The sequence below is a fragment of the Mustela nivalis genome, assembly GCF_964662115.1.
Source record: "Mustela nivalis genome assembly, chromosome: 1".
In the NCBI taxonomy this organism is placed as follows: domain Eukaryota; kingdom Metazoa; phylum Chordata; class Mammalia; order Carnivora; family Mustelidae; genus Mustela; species Mustela nivalis.
Genome location: NC_139020.1, coordinates 121,405,763 through 121,425,473, shown reverse-complemented (window position 1 = coordinate 121,425,473; position 19,711 = coordinate 121,405,763). Strand labels below are relative to the sequence as shown.

At 36.1% G+C, this 19,711-nt stretch overlaps 1 protein-coding gene across 3 annotated transcripts in view; it reads right to left on the bottom strand.

The window, feature by feature from the left end:
• Positions 1-19,711, bottom strand: part of COPB2 (COPI coat complex subunit beta 2) — a 460,843-nt gene that overhangs the window by 18,017 nt on the left and 423,115 nt on the right. For all 3 annotated transcript variants that reach the window (XM_082740943.1, XM_082740941.1, XM_082740942.1), the window contains exons 2-9: positions 10,357-10,494; positions 6,953-7,039; positions 6,440-6,566; positions 5,434-5,582; positions 3,449-3,595; positions 2,510-2,609; positions 1,332-1,474; positions 885-1,084 (exon numbers count right to left, since the gene is read on the bottom strand). In XM_082740943.1, the coding sequence (XP_082597069.1) occupies positions 885-1,084; positions 1,332-1,474; positions 2,510-2,609; positions 3,449-3,595; positions 5,434-5,582; positions 6,440-6,566; positions 6,953-7,039; positions 10,357-10,494 (1,091 nt within the window). The remainder of the gene's footprint in view (positions 1-884; positions 1,085-1,331; positions 1,475-2,509; positions 2,610-3,448; positions 3,596-5,433; positions 5,583-6,439; positions 6,567-6,952; positions 7,040-10,356; positions 10,495-19,711) is intronic.

Genomic DNA, 19,711 nt, shown 5'->3' with positions numbered 1-19,711 from the left:
GGTCATAATCCCAAGGTTCTGGGATCCTGCACTGGGCTCCTTGCTCAGCAGGGAACCTGCTTCTTCCTCTCCCTTTGCCTGCCTCTCCCCCTGCTTGTGCTCTCTCCCTCTCTCTGTGTCAAATAAATAATTAAAACCTTTAAAAAAAATTGTACTGGTTGCTGTTGGACTACCAATGTAAGATGCAAAAAAAAAGAAAAGTTTTATGATATTAAGGGAAAAAATATACAATGCATTCTTAATCTTCCTAAGGAAATTATATTACAAGTAACTATGGATATCATTTACTAAACAAGTCATATACTTGGTTTACAAAGCTTGTCTTTTTCGATACTCAGAACAGAATTGTAAGATGCCCAGATCTACTGTAAAGTAACTTTTAAAGATGCACAGGTTTAAACTCATGCTTGAAACTCAAGATGTTTGGTGCTTTCTAAATCTTAAGAAACAAAAATGATGGTTCAAATTATAGATAAGAAGCAGAATTATTATCAATCCCCTAATGTTTTCAAAAGACAAATACTTAAGAGTCACCTCTTCTTAAGTTAATTAGCAAGTATTTAGAGCACCTACTGTCTCAGGATAAGACATGATACCTGCCCTCAAAGCAGCACAAGAATACAAACCCAGCACATTTAAAATGAATAAATAGAAAAACTATTTAACTGTTCAAAGTTGTACAGTGGGACAAAGCCAGAAAGGCAAATATGCTTTCACCTTGCATGCCAACTCAACTGACTGGTATGTCGGCAGCTCTATTGAGGATTCCAGGGCAAAAGCTCATGAGGAATGCCCACCACAGTGTAGGGTGGTATATGCTGTGGATACGCAAGCTCTGCTCTAACATACTCAGAAGCCTAGGACAGATTCTGGTGATGGCTTACCGCCCATTAGGATTATGTTGAATAGTCTGGGGATATATTTCACAACTGCCCATATCCTTGACGGCTAGTGGCAGTCTTTCTCCATCTTTAATTTCAGCATCTCCCATTGCTTTTAGGTTGGCCTGCTGTACTTCTGAATGCTTGGCCCAAATTATCTTTCCATTGGCATCCATGGACATGGCAGGTTCCTCCCGACCAAGCTGGAAGAATGACAAATGGCTTTTAGCAATAAAAGAAACCATATAAAACCACAAAATAAACATTTTCTATTTTCATTTAACAGAGGGTTCCTTCTTCCACTTTAATCCAGTGCTTAATCTCTTGTGCTTAATGAAAGAAGAGCCAGTTTAATAAAACTGGTAACTTAGAAGATGACTGTACTAAAACATAAGGAAAACTGCTTCCACTGTGTTCATTTTGTTCAGAAAGAGTATAATTAGAGATTACCTTAACAATAATGCTCCCTTCATCATAGCCCAAAGCGACATTGTTGGACCCTCTCAGACTGGCCACACACCACACCCTCTCCATTCCATAATTCAACGTGCTCTCAAGGCGATACGTGCTTGAATGCCAAATACGCACAGTTCCTAAAGAGAACAATGTGAATATTTCCTTCTAATGAATATCTAACGATGAACTGTGTCAGGTGAACTGACCAAAGGGAAGTCTTTTTTTAATTAGTTTCCTGGCAGCTTAATTTTTTGATCTATAGTCTATATAGGTAATTTTAGGAAGCAACATAAATTAACAGAAAATTGTAAGAAACCAAGAACTGTGATTTTCCATGTAAAATAATGAATTTTCTCAGCACGGTAACTACTATGAACCTGCAGGTGCTTTACATACATGATCTTTTCTTTTCACTATAATCCTATGAGGTGGATATGTCTGTTCCCATTTCATAATCTGCCCAAACCACATATGCATGAAGTGGCAGCACCTGAATATGACCCCAGGTTTTTGGACTCCAAACCACTGACTGGTTTTTTCACAGTTTTTCTCTAGGACTTCTGGGTTCTCTTATTTAAGTACTAGTCAAAATGCATTAGAATGATGATGAAGGGGGCGCCTGGATGGCTCAGTGGGTTAAAGTCTCTGCCTTCGGCTCAAGTCATGATCCCAGGGTTCTGGGATCGAGCGCCACATCAGGCTCTCTGCTCAGCGCGGAGCCTGCTTCCTCCTCTCTCTGCCTGCCTCTCTGTCTACTTGTGATCTCTGTCTGTCCAATAAATAAATAAAATCTTCAAAAAAAAAGGTGGGGGGGCGCCTGGGTGGCTCAGTGGGTTAAGCCGCTGCCTTCGGCTCAGGTCATGATCTCAGGGTCCTGGGACCGAGTCCCGCATCAGGCTCTCTGCTCATTGGGGAGCCTGCTTCCTTCTCTCTCTCTCTGCCTGCTTGTGATCTCTCTCTGTCAAATAAATAAATAAAATCTTAAAAAAAAAAAAAAATGATGATGAAGAAGAAGATAACAATGGCCCTTTGCTCTGTTACAGCACAAATATCCTATCTAATAAAAAGAGCAAAATTCTCAGAAACCTCCAATTACAATGCAAGGCACTATCTGACTTAAATAACTACTTAGTAATTACAAGTACAGGAATAAAGATACATTTTGAACTTACCATCTTCTGACCCTGTGATGATGATTGGCAACTCAGGATGAAAACTGGCACAAGACACATTTTGGGCATGTCCCTCCAGTGTCTGTACACATGTCTTATTCTGTAATCAAGACACAGAAAATATTTTTAGTGAAAAACAAGTAACTCATCCTTAATTTTTCCAGTTTGCAGATACATAAAAATGAGAGCTGTTATTTTAATCTAAATAATTTCTGATACAGAAATTCTGAAACACAATTATCTTACCTACATAATTTCTCTAATTCCTTGACAACACAGGAAAATAGAATTTTAACTATCATATTTAAAGAAAAAAACACAAACACCTCAAACGATCTGGTTTTCATATGAATATTTTCTCTCCCAAAGATCTAAAATAGTATCTTTAATAATTTTATCCTGTACTTAAACACAAATCTGAATAAGGTTCTAAGTAACAGTGACTTTCTAGGCCTCATTTTAGTAACTGTTCATGGAAATTTTGATGTGAGAAACAAAACAGAAATTCAATATGTCTCTGAGAGATAAAAAGCATAGTAACAAGAAGTGATAACTAGGTTTACAAAGTCTATGTGGCAAAACATCTGTAACATGGCGTCATGGTATTATTCATTTATCTGCTAGTTTTCAAATATGGACAGAAGTCTACCAGTGAGGATACTAGAGGGTGTAGTAACTTCATTTTAGTTGAAATATTTAAATTTCTAATTTCTACTATTAAGTAAAAAATAAACATAATGGTGTTTTATTTTAAAATCTCAATAGGCATTTCTTTCATTGTTACGGAGAACTCTAAGACTACTGTTTAGAGGCAAATACTGAAGACTTAAGTTATTATGCTCTGAACAGAGTTCAATAACCCAAGTCTTAACTGTCTTGTAACAAACAGTGAAATCCATGTCTAACATATGATAAAGTAAGATTATGAAGAAATTGTACCTGATAGTCCCATATTTTAACAAGACGGTCATCTGCACCTGAAATGAGGTATGGTTTGTCGCCACCACTGTAGTAATCGATGCAATTCACACCTTTCTCATGTCCCTCCAGAGTGAAGTTTGGTGAGGAAGAACCCAACTGCCACACCTTTAAAGAGCAACAGCATCTGCCAGTCAATAAGGGGCCTTGCTTTTCAGAAGGCAGCTCCATCACACTTCTGACATATTATATAAAGTGCCAAAGCCCAGGACAGGAAAACTAAAGAATGTACATTTCTTTCAACCATTTATTTCTGTTCTTTCTCACTTACTTGACTTTCTAGGGGGCAGAATAACTATAGTATTCTCCAAAAATGCCAATTTCCAGGCTTTATCTCTAGAGATTTCTCTTTATCCCTATAGTTCCCCAGGAATCTAGATTTTTAATAGACATCCCAGTGATCCACAGGTTACAGTCTAAAGAACAGTAAGAAATGCTTTCATGAGAATTTTAATATAAAGATAATGAAAGTGAATTTAGTAAGGTATATTAAAAAGAGAAAATGACCACATAACAAAACATTTAAAGTATGGAAAAGTAGTCAAACATTACCATAGCACTAGTATTATTTATCTTTACAAATAATTATTGAGTGCCTCCTACAAAGGAGGCTCTGTGGGAAGTATAAAGATGCATAAACAAATGTTTACCACTGACTGTATGCAACAAACTTTACTTGAGCCAAAGATAAAACAATTTATGTTCTCAAGATACACCTTTTAGTGAAGAAAGTTCGAAACTAATTTCTAAGTTTTCAACCTATGTCAAAAGCAAGGACAATCCAGCAAAAGGGAAAAAAAAAAGTAAGGTCAAAACCCTAAGATATTTAGACAGATATCATTTAATACTCAATTATCAGACAAATAACATAACATTTTATGTAAGTTAAAGGAATGTTATATAGATGTAAGCATACACACGTAAGTGAAAGTGCAATATAGCATTTTAAACGTATGCATATAGAGACATTTTAAATAGTGTAATGGAAAAGGGAGTATGACTACCACTCATGCAACAAGTATTAAGCGTTTAGTAAAAGCAAAGCACTGTGTTACTTGCTACCGAGTGTCTGTTTGAGGGAGTGGGGGTGACACCCAGTTCCTGCCCAAAGATCAACATTTTGGGGGATAAAGATTTCTGGAGACATATTAGTTATCGCTCAAAATGAAGGGCATAATAAAGACAAAAAGGAATGAAAGGAATGGGATGAGCATGATTGGCTCTGTCTAGAGGTGAAATGGATGTCTGAAGAGAGCTTCTCAGAGTAAGTAATTGTGCTGAGCCTTGAAAGATGAGTAGTTTTCCAGAGGAGAAAAAAAGTAAAAAAGGGAGAATAAAGAGCATTGCAAGCAGAGGTAACAGTTGAATGAGGGTCTATGTACATTCGTGGCATTTCTGGAGAATGGTGGATAGACCAGGATTATAGGAGATATAATATTAGCTGTGGCTAGTCTTGGAAACCCTCATATTCAACAGTAAGGTAGTGGAACTTTACTCTTACACTGGGAATAGAAAGGTGAAATCCATGTTTTAGAAAGATACCTGGCAGTAGTACAGAGAAATGCAGTAAGGAAAAGAGAATGGAGGCAGAGGAAATTTTAATGTAAAACAGATTAATAATCAGCAGATGTCAACAATGAATACACTAAAAGGAAACAGGAAATAGAGGAAATACACAAAAAGGAGAGGAAATAGAAGAGGCCATACTAGCATCTTTCTTATTCTGGGTTTGCAGTAGTTTAAAAGTCTTAGAATATATTGCTTTGACACAGAAAAACACTCCTCCTGTTAAGAGCATCAAGTTACCACAAGTCCTATTTTGATTTCAATATGAGCTTTTAAGAGAAACTTCTAAGCAGGAATAAATTTCATGGGCAGCCAGTAGTAAAATATCTCAAACAACTACATTTCACCAACATAATGGATACAAAGAGCAGGCACCCTACCTTGATGGTCCTGTCCAAAGACGCACTGGCAAACTGATTGTTATCTTTAGGATTGATCACAATCTGCATAACATAATGGGTGTGTCCTTCAAACACTTGTGAGCAGGACCATTTTTTATCCCAGTCCCAGAGCTTAATAAGCATGTCATCTAGGCCAAAAGAAAGTCTCAAGTTAGTTGCCATTTATATTTCTTTCATTTAGAACTAAGATGCAGTCTTTGTGCCTTTTAAGGCAGCAAATCTAAGAGAAATCATACATTCCCAGGCTTAAAGAAATAGAATCAGAATTGAACAGATTTTTCAAAATCCTTATTTATCCTAAGAATAAACTTAATTCCCTACAGAAGAGGTGAGATAAGATAGAGAAATTACTACTAGTAAATACAAAAATTTCATGAAAAATTTTAAGACTCAAGTGGGCTTTACAGAATGACAGAAGAGTAACACAAGTTTGATTAGAATCTAAGTATGACTGAATAATGATGGCAGTGACTAGGGAATAAGCATTTCTCTTATAAGAATGATGAAAGAAAAAAGCTTTGAATTACTTCTCAATTTTAACTTAAAAATGTTTCAAAGAGCTATTACCAAATCAGTACAACTTGTTTTAATTACCCTCCAAAAGTTCACTGTTCTAGATATAATGCCACAGAGCAAACTAGCCTGAATATAAAGAAAAAAGTGATGAGGGTATGTAGCAATCTGGCAAAAACTCACCCACCAGCATGTAAATTAGCTTTCTGTTTAGCAGATGTTTAATCATCTAGACCTTCAGGACCTTCCTGACAGAAACTGGAACAATTGCTACACAAATCCTAAGTAGAGTTGATATTTCATTAAATACAAAAGCAAGCAGCACTGATAGCACGGTAATGGACTTAAATAGTTTAAAGGCTGCTCAGAATTAGAACTCCACATGTAACAGCAGTAAAAGAATTGCAAGTCTCACTGAATGAAAATGAATTACTGAAAGAGATGCACATGACCAAAAGGAGTCATCTCTTACCACTGCTAGTCAGAATGAAAGGCTGTGTTGGATGAACAGCAATACAGCGAATGTAGTCTGAGTGTGCTTCAAACATATGAACTCTCTCCAGAGTATTATAATTGAACACTCTTATCTGCATGTCATCCTAGAAATGGAAATTTAGAAATTATTATTGTTATAAAGTAAACTGTGCAAAATGGTATAGGAGCGCATGGGTGGCTCAGTCGGTTAGGTGTCCTAACTTTTGATAGTAAGTAAGTAAACTCGGGTAGTAAGTAAACTCAGGGTCCCGGGATGGAGTCCCACATCAGCCTCTTCACTCAGCTGGGAATCTGCCTTTCCGTCTGTACCCCCTCCCTTGCTTTCTCTAAAAAATAAATAAATAAATCTTGAAAAAAAAGTTATAGGCTCAAGTTATAAAGTCTATGCTTCAAAACATTAGACTAATTAATAATCAAGAACCAAAATCATTTGCATAACCACTGACCAATTAAGAAACTGAAGGAATTAGAAATTCATATAATTACTTACCGCTCCTGTCACAACCCAATTCTTTCTTGCAACAAACTTTGCAGCCCGAACAGGAAGATCACACACTTCAAATGTTTTCACCAATGTCTTTAAAATTCAATAAGAATATATACTTTGAGTTATGAGAAAATAACTGAAAAAACTACTGTGTCACATTTAAAATATCCAATTATTTAGATCATTCCTAATTTAAAAATATTCTCAGGCTAAAACACAAAAGCTCAACAATCAAATGAAGAAAAAAGACCAATCATCTTTTCTTTAACAGTTTCAAAATTAAAATTCTTATAAAGGATAAAAGAAAGCAAATCTCCACAAGATGGAATTCCAGATCCTCTGTGCTCCAGCCTGCCCTTCCTTATCTTCTTAGCCTTACCTTTGGCTACTCCCACTCTTACCTTTGCTCCTCCTGTGCCCTCCGCCTGAAAACCCACAAACAGAACCTTATACTCCCCATTCATAACATAGCACTTTCATAATTATGTGTCTAATGTTAATTTTTCTACTAAGCTCCCCAATGGCAAGAATCTTGTTTACCACTGTATTCCCAGAGCCTAGAACAGTGGCTGGCAAACAACCAGTGTGCAATAACTATTTGTTGAATGAATTGGCTCTTAGTTTTTTCTTTTTAAAATTAAACCTATCAACTCACAAAATAAACTCATAAACAAGATCCAATTCTTTTGAACACTTTAGCAATGTTTCCGTATAAATGCTATTGACCTCTTTTTAGTGAAGCATGAAAACACAGTGATTTAAATGTCTCTTCAAGCTGCTCAAAATGGAATAATATATATAGCATAAAAGCAGAAAACTGAAAGAGCCTCTTAGAAAGAACAGGGATAAATGCATGTCTTTGTCTTCCCACTATGATGCCTTATTTTTTAAGATTCTGAGATTCAAACTATCATTTTGCAATCTCTCTTTTTTGTACCAGAGAGTAATGAAAAACAGCACAATCTTACGGATTAACCATGTACACTAAATAAAAAGAAACAAAACTAGTACACCTGAAACTAATGTTATATTATATGTCAACTATACTTTCAAAAAAAAAGTTGTAAGAAAAAAGAAACAATAGAGACTGGTTCATAAGAACTGTTGAGCCTATTTTGGCCTTCTGAAGCCAGACTTCACAGATTCTTCACACAAACACAATAAATGGGGGCATCAGCTCTAACCTGTACAGCTATCAGCTGACTACCATACAGAGAGCAGAAACAACATACAATTTGTAAGATGTCAGAAAAATGCACAAAAGCTCATAAGGAGCCAACAAATCCAGGGATCTGCTGAGCAGTACAAATAAAGCAGCTGCAAAACAGTCACGGTTAAGGTCCACAGTTAAGTGGCCACGGTTAAGTGCTGTGGCTGATACAAATGACACGAGAGATGGTCTCTGCATTATAGAAGCTAAACAATCTAAAGAGGAAGAAACGCTACTCAATATAACTTAATGTAAGTTAGGGAAATAATGACTAACACTTGTATGGGACTTTACACAATATTATCTAGTTTGATTTAATCCTTTTGACAATCCTGTGATATAGGGAAGGCAACAATATCATCTTCATTTTAGGTAAGTGAGTCTTAACATGTTTAAGAGGTTTGCCCACATCATTTATTTAAGCAGGATGGCTTCAAACTGTAACATACTGATTTTTAACCACTGCACTCACCACCTCAAAGACTTATTTGAAATTCAAGTACATTTGAATTCACTTCCAAAAACGTTTTGAAGAATTTTGCTCTTAATATACATGAGTGGCAATTAACTTCTGTTGGTGATAGAGGGAAAAAAAGAGGTAGAACCAAAAATAGACCAACCATTAAACAAAGACTTACTCAGTATCTACTGTAAGTCTCACTGTCAAATAGGCACTTGTAGTAACTGTGGAAAGTAAGACTAGTATAATCCCTATCCATCCCAGGACTCCATTCGTGAAGGAAAGAAGGAAATCAGAAGTTACCAACAAGATGAATTCTGAAAGTGGAAGCAGGTGGCCCTGCCAGAGGGCACAGAAGGGCACAAAAGAAAAAAAGAGGCAAACTGGATGAACCAGAGAGAGTTACGTTACAGTAAAACCGAGAGAAAGTTAAGGGAAGTACAGCTTGGATTTAGAACATACCACAGTGAAATAACAGATCTGAGAAATGGCTAAATGGAGTTGCCAGAAGGGATCCCTAGGAAGAATTAGGATGTGTGGTGGGGTTTGGGGGAGGCACCAACATGTCTGTTAAGCATAAAATCACAAAGATATTAAGTCTGTGAAAACAGAAGTGGATCAAAAAAAGCAGTTAGCATGCATACTATTTGCATTAAGACAAATGGATTCACAAAATGAAGAACTGAAATTGTAGAGGTTAGAAATCCTGATATAGTCAAATAGTGATAAATGGAATACTGATTATTCCTTAGCTCAAAAAACAATTATTGAGTACTTACTATGTGTCAGACAATGTTATCAGCACTGGCATAAAGCAGGGAACAAAGTGTTAATGTTTATAAGATGTTACTGATGGGGTCCTGCTTTAGTGTGCAGTCATTCTGTGCCATTATAGGGACGTAAGACTGTAAAGGTGTTTTTAGAGTTATTACTGACCTTGGTTCCTAAGCCTATTTTTCCATTTTAAATTACTCAATGTGAATTTTGTCTGGCTATTAAGAACTTAACTTTACATGTTGAAAATAATGATTGTGTAAGTAGACACATAACTATATGAGCTAGTGCCCACTATATGTTCTGTATTTTGAAGGGAAACGATTAAGAACCATCAACAAAGACTGGAAAATAAGAGATAAACCAATTTGAAGGATAAATGATTTACTCAGATGATAAAGAGCAAAACAAGCATTTAAGGCAGATAATCTGTATAACGCATATTCTCATATGTGTAATCAAAAGCTGACTACAAATATTTCTCTAACACTCTATAATTTGAATAGTTGATTGAAAGTTACCTGCATATCATTACATCAATTATTTGGGAAAAAATAAAATTAAAAATCCCATTCTTAAGATCATTAAAATATTGACTGAACAGAAAATTAAGTACTATTCAATCTTTATCTATAGCAAGTGACCTTATATTGGTGGCATTTTCCTTTATTTCAAAAAGATAATACTAACTTTTATCAGAATATAACATTTAAGTGTTGTATATAACAAGACTGAAACGGTTTCTTCCATAAGCTATAACCCCGTAACTGTTAGTTTCTCTTTCCTGAAAATACTTTGTACTAATTTATTTGAGAAAGCAATCTGCACACCTATTGGACTCTCTGTCTTCTCTTGCATTATAAACACAGTCTAACACACCGTTTCTAAAAAGTCCTTAAAAATTCTAACATACCGTTTCTAAAAAGTCCTTAAAAATTCTAAAAAGTCCTTAAAAATTCTTACCTGTGTTTCATGATTCCAAACGCACACACTGCCATTGTAAAGACTTGCCAACATCCATGGCTCTGTAGGATGCAAATCCACGCTCTTAACTCGATCAGATCGAGCAGTTAGCTTTCTCTTTATATCAAGTCGCAGAGGCTAAGAAGAAACAACATAAAAAGCCCTCAAAACATTAAATTGCTATGCCAAATAAATCATGTTTGAGATCTTAACTAAAAACAGTGCATTAACAGGCCTTCAAAAAAATTCAGTTTTTACTTTGCTGAACTGTAGATTCAGTTTCAAGTCTACAGCACCCACCTCTTCACTCATACTAACATACGAGTATTTAAATTTTTTTAATTTATAGTAGTGGTTGTCAAACTTTTTGGTCTCAGGACCCCTTTCCACTCAAAAAAATTTCCTAAAAAGCTTTTGCTTACATAGGTTGTATCTATTGATAGTTACCATATTGAAACATTAAAACCAAAACAAGTTAAAAATATTTATGTATTAATTTTCTTTTTAAAAGGATTTTATTTATTTATTTACTATTATTTAATTTATTGTTTAATTATTTCATTATTTAAATTATTTCATTATTTAAATTATTTATTTAAACTATTTAAATAAATGGTAGGCAAAGAGGAAGGCAGAGAGAGAGGGAGAGGCAGGCTCTCTGCTGAGCAGAGAACCTGATGTGGGGTTCGATTCCAGGACCCTGGGATGATGACCTGAGCTGAAGGCAGAGGCTTCAACACACTGAGCCACCCAGGTGCTCCTATTAATTCATTTTCAAATAAAAATAAACTCATTACATGTTGACTTAACATATTTTAACGAAAATAACTATATTTTCAAAAGAAATTTAGTGAGAAGAACGGCAATTTTTTTTTTCACATTCTTGCAAAACTCTTTAACATTCTGTCTTAATAGGAGACAGCTGGTTTCTCATATCTGCTTTGGCCTTCAATATATTATGCTTCAATATGATATGCTGTTTTGGCTGACATATATGAAAAAAAAACTTGGCCTCACAAAGACACGTAGTTGGAGAAACAGAACTTTTTTTTTTTTTTAAGATTTTTAAAAATTTATTTGTGAGAGAGAGAGAAAATGCACAAAGAGTGGGAGCAGCAGGCAGAAGGAGAGCAGGCTCTCCAGTGAGCAAGGAGCCTGATGAGGGACTCATCCCAGAACCCTGGGATCATGATCTGAGCTGAAAGCAGAAGCTTAACTGACTGAGTCATCCAGGTGACCGAAGATAAATATTTTAATAACTTTTAAACATTTTTATAAAGATTTTATTTATTTATTTATTTATTAAAGAGAGAGAGAGAATGAATAAGCGTGGAGGGGCAGAGGGAGAAGTAGGCAGGGAGCTGAGAAGGGAGCTGAGCAGGGAGCAGATTAGGGGCTTTGATCCCAGGACTCATCTGCTGAGCAGGGAGCAGATTAGGGGCTTTGATCCCAGGCCTCTGGTATCATGACCTAAGCTGAAGGCAGATGCTTAACTGACTGAGCCATCCAGGCACTCTAATTAACTTTTTTTAAATAGTTGTGAATAGAATATTCTTCACTTTTCAAAACTTGAAAAGTGGTAGTTCTTTAAAGGTTAGTTGCAACATGAAATCTGAAAGCACATAAATGAACCTTTTATGAACTTTTTATAGTTTGTTACATGAAATCTCTTGGCCTATTATGTATTTTGAATGGATCTCTAACACATGCATCTTTTGTAACATCATGCATTGGTTATTTGGAAAATTCTGAATCAATGAATTATGCAAATCTTCCAAATTTTGACACATTTCATTATATAATAACAAAAAGTCACATTCATTAATATCACCATCTACCACAATGGATAAATCTTCAAGTATTAGAAATCTAAACAGTTTAATGATAGAATTTTTCTAAAATTCTAATTTTCATTTCAAAGCACCAATTTTATCACTGGGAACAAATAATGTCAAGGACCAGCAAATGTCTTCAGTTTTTAGAAAATGTCTGCCAAATAATCAAGTCTGAACAAACATAGTATGTCAGTCACTGCTTCAAGCAAGCTTGTAACTTAACAGTATGCAACAGAAGTATCTTGTGCATACTTCTCATGTCATTACAAAGAATATTTAAAAGATGTAGGCTCAAGTATTGAGATGTAATAAAACTAGCGTTTTTTCCTGCTTCATCAATGACATTCTTAAGTGAAACTGGATTAAAAAAAATTGTGTGGTAATAAGGAATGTACTGTTAGTTCAATTTGATGACATTATACCAGCAGTTCAGTTTGATCTTCCATTTGTTTTACAGCAATAGTGCAAATTATCGACATAGGGAACCTCCTGGAAGACTATGGGGGACTCCTAAAAGACTACAGATAACACCTGGAGAATGCCTGGTTTACAGAGAATCTAGTAATTAAATGTAAAATATCTACTAAATCACAAGGTTGTGCCCATGTCATTAGTGTCCTATCAGAAAATATTCTGAACAAGTGTTATTCATGAAGTCTTAGTAATCCTAAAACTACATATCAATCAAAACAGTATAGCATTGGCATAAAAACACAATGATCAATGGAACAGAATAGAGAGTCCAGAAATAAACCCATGCATATATGGTAAATTACCCCACAAAAAAGGAGCCCAGAATATACAATGGGCAAAGGATGGTCTCTTCAATAAATGGTGTTGGGCAAACCTGACAACAATATGCAAATGAATGAAACAGAGGAGTGCCTGGGTGGCTCAGATGGTTAAGTGTCTTGACTCTTGATATCAGTTCAGGTCATCATCTCAGGGTTGTGAGATTAAGCCCCCTCCCGTGTCAGTCTCTACACTGGGTGTGAAGCCTGCTTAAGATTCTCTCTCTCCCTCTGACCCTCTCTGTGCTCTCTTAAAAAAAAAAAAAGAGAGGGGCCCCTAGGTGGCTCAGTGGGTTAAACCGCTGCCTTCGGCTCAGGTCATGATCTCAGAGTCCTGGGATCGAGTCCCGCATTGGGCTCTCTGCTCAGCGGAGAGCCTGCTTCCCTCTCTCTCTCTGCCTGCCTCTCCATCTACTTGTGATTTCTCTCTGTCAAATAAATAAATAAAATCTTTAAAAAAAAAAAGAGAGAGAGAGAAGAGAGAGAATGAAATTGGACCATTATCTTATACCAAAAATTAATTCAAAATGGATTAAAGACTTAAATGTAAAACCTGAAACCATAAAACTCCTAGAGGAAAACAGGCAGTAAGCTCCTTGACATCGGTGATGATCTTTTTGGATCTGACACCAAAGGCAATAAAAGCAAAAATCACCAAGTGGGTCTACATCAAGTAAAAAGTTTCTGCAGAGCAAACTTATTAATAAAATGCAAAGGCAACATAGTGAATGGGAGAAAATAACTGGAAAACATACACCTGGATAAGTGATTAATATTCAAAATATACAAAGAACCCATCAACCTAATAGAAAAATAATTAACCAAGTAAAAAATATGAAGAGGTCCTGAAGAGACATTTTTCCAAAGAAAGATTACAGATGACCAACAGGTACACAAAAAATGTTCAATGTCACTAAACATCACAAATCAAAACCACAATAAGATATCACCTTACACCTGTTAAAACGGCTATTATCAAAAAGATAAGAAATAACAAATATCAGTGTGGATATGGAGAAAAGGAAACCCTTATGCACTATTGTTTGGAATGTAAATTGGTGCAGTCACTGCAGAAAACAGTGTGGAGGGTCCCCTCAAAATTAAAAATAGAGAACTGGCTATAGGACCTAGCAATTCCACTTCTGGGTATTTACCTGAAGAAAAATCAAAGCATCAAGTTGAAAAGACATGTGCACCGGGGCGCCTGGGTGGCTCAGAGGGTTAAACCTCTGCCTTTGGCTCAGGTCATGACCTCAAGGTCCTGGGATTGAGCCCCAAATCAGGCTCTCTGCTCAGCAAGGAGCCTGCTTCCTTCTCTCTCTGCCTGCCTCTCTACCTACTTGTGACCTATCTGTCAAGTAAAAACAAACAAACAAACAAAAAAACCAGACACATGCACCCCCATGTTCACTGCTGCATTAGTTACAATAGCCAAGACATGAAAACAACCTAAGTGTCCACTATAGATGAATGGATAAAGAAAATGTATGCAATATATACATATTATATATAATATTTCACTGCATATATGTATTATTATATTTATATATGTGTGTAATAATACTTATTTTTTGCATATGTATTATTATATACACATTGGAAGTAGTTGAATAAAAGCCTTGTGAGGTGTTTGCTTTGTCTTAGGAAATGATCTACACTGAAATTATCTAGTGATCTTCACTTTGTGTTGAAAAGTAACCTTACATTTCTAGTCCATTCATGATCATTGTGGAAGATCACAAAAATAAAGATTCACACACACGAATATTATTCAGACATAAAAAAGAATGAAACCTTGCTATTTGTGACAACATGGATGGACCCTGAGGGTATTATGCTAAGTAAAGTAAGTTGAAAAAAGACAAATACTGTATGATCTCACTTATATGTATAATCTTAAAACAAAAAAATAAAATAGCTCAAGCTCATACATGCACAGAACAGACTGGTGGTTGCCAGAAGCAGGAGGTGGGTGTAGGCAAAATGGGTGAAGAGAGTAAAAGAGTACAAACTTCCAGTAATAAAATAATTAAGTCATGGGAATATAAGGTATAGTTAAAAATACTGTGTTGCTCAATGTTTTGAAACTGGAGCTCAATCACAAGGAAAAGTTCGGAAGGAACTCAAACACCTGGAAGCTAAAGACCACCTTGCTTAAGAATGCTTGAATCAACCAGGAGATCAAAGAAGAACTTAAACAATTCATGGAAACCAATGAGAATGAAGACACTTCGGTCCAAAACCTATGGGATACAGCAAAGGCGGTCCTAAGGGGGAAATACATAGCCATCCAAGCCTCCCTCAAAAAAATTGAAAAATCCAGAATACACCAGCTGTCTCTATATCTTAAAGAACTGGAGAATCAACAACAAATCAAACCAACTCCACACATAAGAAGGGAAATAATCAAGATTAGAGCAGAGATCAATGAGGTAGAAACCAGAGATACAGTAGAATGTATCAATGAAACTAGAAGCTGGTTTTTTGAAAGGATCAATGAGATTGATAAACCATTGGCCACACTAACCCAAAAGAAAATAGAGAAAGCCCAAATTAATAAAATCATGAAAGAAAAGGGAGAGATCATAACTAACACCAAGGAAGTATAAACAATCATCAGAAGTTATTATCAACAGTTATATGCCATTAAGCTAAGCAACCTAGATGAAATGGATGCATTTCTGGAAAACTATAAACTCCCAAAATTGAACCAGGAAGAAACTGACAACCTGAATAGACCGTTATCTAGTAACGAGATTGAAGCAGTGATCAAAAACCTCCCAAAAAACAAGAGCCCAGGACCTAATGGATTCCCTGGGGAATTCTACCAAACTTTCAAAGAAGAAATAACACCTGTTCTCCTGAAGCTGTTTCAAAAAAATTGAAGCAGAAGAAAAACTTCCAGACTCTTTTTATGAAGCCAGCATTATCCTGATCTTCAAACCAGGCAAAGATCTTACCAAAAAGGAGAATTCCAGACCAATATCACTGATGAATATGGATGCTAAGATTCTCAACAAAATCCTAGCAACGGGATCCAATAGCACATTAAAAAGATTATCCACCATGACCAGGTGGGATTCGAATATCCCTGGGCTACAAGGATGGTTCAACATTTGCAAATCAATCAATGTGATAGAACAAATTAATAAGAGAAGAGAGAAGAACCACATGGTCCTCTCAATTGATGCAGAAAAAGCATTTGACAAAATCCAGAAGCTGTTCCTGATTAAAACGCTTCAAAGTATAGGGATAGAAGGAACATTCCTGAACATCAAATCTATCTATGAAAGACCCACAGCAAATATCATCCTCAATGGGAAAAAGTTTGCAGCCTTCCCGTTGAGATCAGGAACACGACAAGGATGCCCACTCTCACCACTCTTGTTTAACATAGTATTAGAAGTCCTAGCAACAGCAATCAGACAACAAAGAGAAATAAAAGGTATCCAAATTGGCAATGAAGAAGTCAAACTCTCTTTGCAGATGACATGATTCTTTATATGGAAAACCCAAAAGACTCCACCCCCAAACTACTAGAACTCATATAGCAATTCAGCAACGTGGCAGGATACAAAGTCAATGTACAAAAATCAGTGGCTTTCTTATACACTAACAATGAAAGTACAGAATGTGAAATTAGAGAATCGATTCCATTTACTATAGCACCAAGAACCATAAGATTCCTGGGAATGAACCTAACCAAAAAGGTAAAGGAACTGTACTCGAGGAACTACAGAACACTCATGAAAGAAACTGAAGAAGACATAAAAAGATGGAAGACCATTCCATGCTCTTGGATCGAAAGAACAAACATTGTTAAAATGTCTATCGTGCCTAGAGCAATCTATACTTTTAATGCCATTCCGATCAAATTTCCACCGGTATTCTTCAAAGAGCTGGAGCAAATAATCCTAAAATTTGTATGGAACCAGAAGAGACCCCAAATCCCTAAGGAAATGTTGAAAAATAAAAATAAAACTGGGGGCATCATGTTACCTAATTTCAAGCTTTACTACAAAGCTGTGATCACCAAGACAGCATGGTACTGGCATAAAAACAGACACCTAGACCAGTGGAACAGAGTAGAGAGCCCAGATATGGACCCTCAACTCTATGGTCAAATAATCTTCGACAAAACAGGAAAAAATATACAGTGGAGAAAAGACAGTCTCTTCAATAAACGGTGCTGGGAAAACTGGACAGCTATATGTAGAAGAATGAAACTCGACCATTCTCTTACATCATAGACAAAGATAAACTCGAAATGGATAAAAGACCTCAACGTGAGACAGGAATCCATCGGAATCCTAGAGAAGAACATAGGCAGTAACCTCTTCGGTATCAGCCACAGCAACTTCTTTCAAGATATGTCTCCAAAGGCAAAGGAAACAAAAGCGAAAATGAACTTTTGGGACTTCATCAAGATCAAAAGTTTCTGCACAGCAAAGGAAACAGTCAACAAGACAAAGAGGCAACCCACGGAATGGGAGAAGATATTCACAAATGACAGTACAGACAAAAGGTTGATATCCAGGATCTATAAAGAACTTCTCAAACTCAACACACATAAAATAGACAATCATATTAAAAAAGGGGCAGAAGATATGAACGGACACTTCTCCCATGAAGACATACAAATGGCTATCAGACACATGAAAAAATGTTCATCCTCACTAGCCATCAGGGAGATTCAAATTAAAACCACATTGAGATACCACCTTACACCAGTTAAAATGGCCAAAATTAGCAAGACAGGAAACAACAAGTGTTGGAGAGGATGTAGAGAAAGGGGAACCCTCTTACACTGGTGGTGGGAATGCAAGTTGGTGCAGCCACTTTGGAAAACAGTGTGGAAATTCCTCAAGAAATTAAAAATAAAGCTTCCCTATGACCCTACAATTGCACTCCTGGGTATTTACCCCAAAGATACAGATGTCGTGAAAAGAAGGGCCATCTGCACCCCAATGTTTATAGCAGCAATGGCCATGGTCGCCAAACTCTGGAAAGAACCAAGATGCCCTTCAACGGACGAATGGATAAGGAAGATGTGGTCCATATACACTATGGAGTATTATGCCTCCATCAGAAAAGATGAATACCCAACTTTTGTAGCAACATGGACAGGACTGGAAGAGATTATGCTGAATGAAATAAGTCAAGCAGAGAGTCAATTATCATATGGTTTCACTTATTTGTGGAGCATAACAAATAGCATGGAGGACAAGGGGAGATGGAGAGGAGAAGGGAGTTGAGGAAAATTGGAAGGGGAAGTGAACCATGAGAGAGTATGGACTCTGAAAAACAATCTGAGGGTTTTGAAGGGGCGGGGGGTGGGAGATTGGGGGAACCAGGTGGTGGGTATTAAGGAAGGCACGTATTGCATGGAGCACTGGGTATGGTGCAAAAACAATGAATACCGTTAAGCTGAAAAGAAATAAAAAAAAAAAATACTGTGTTGCATACTTGAAAGTTGCTAAGAGTAGATCTTAAAAGTTATCACAAGAAAAAAATTATTGTAACCACATACAGTGATAGATATTAACTAGACTTACTCTTGTGATCATTTCACAATATATACAAAGAGTAAATCATTATGTTGTACACATGAAATTACTATAACATTATGTCAGTTATACCTCAATAAAAAAAATTGATTTCTTTGGAGAAAAGTATTTTGGCAATAATATTAATAAATGGTAGATGAATGTGATGTGTGATCAATACAGGTTATACCCATGTCCATGAGGGCCTTTGGAGACAAAGAGGAATGTTTATAGCATTTTAATGGATTTTAGTCATAGGAACCTAATGTAATTTAAATGGGAACCTAACTAGTGAGTTACTTAGTAATCGAATAAAAGAACCTAATTCTAACTTAATTAGAACCATTTTAAACAAAAATTAAAATACTTTCCAGTCAGAAAATGCTACTAGTTTAAAACCGCTTTTTTTCTAATCTGGATTCAACTAAACAGACAAGAAAATGATGTGAATAAGTATTTTCTCAATTCTCCCAAGGATACCATTCTAAGAGAAAAGTTAATTCATTATAAACAATGACGCCAAGTTCAGTAATCTTAATTTTCTCTTGGACACAGATGAGGGAAGACTGATTTAAAATATGTTTCCCCTTCAAAAGGTTTTAAACACACCTAAAAGTTTACTTGGCAAGTTACCACTGAATCTTTTTGTGATCTTCCACAATGGTCATGAGTGGTATAGAAATTTAGGGTTACTTTTCAACACAAAATGAAGATCACTAGATAATTTCAGCATAGATCATTTCCTGAGACAAAGCAATCACCTCACAAGGCTTTTACTCATCTACTACTTCCAACCTTATTATTACCCTAGATTTATTTGAAAAGATCTGAATTCTCTGGCTCTTCTCTACAATCATCAAAAAAATGTTTCCCCTGCCATGCCTTCCTCTTCGTCTCAAACTTTCTACTTTCCAACCACCATCCTCACAGTTCTTGGTCATTCAGGGAAGCAGGACCTTTTACTTCATCCTTTTCTTAATTTTGCCTCATTTATTAGCATGACAAATTTCAACTCCTTTTACTGGTCTCTTTACAGTGAACAAACATGAAGTGTCTTCTGTGTGCCAGGAACAATGGGGGCTTTCATGTAAGCCAGCGCATCTCATACTTTCCTATAGCAAATGAGGAAATCCATCACTTATAAATTGTGTATATTTTACCATACGGATGTTTAATGATTACT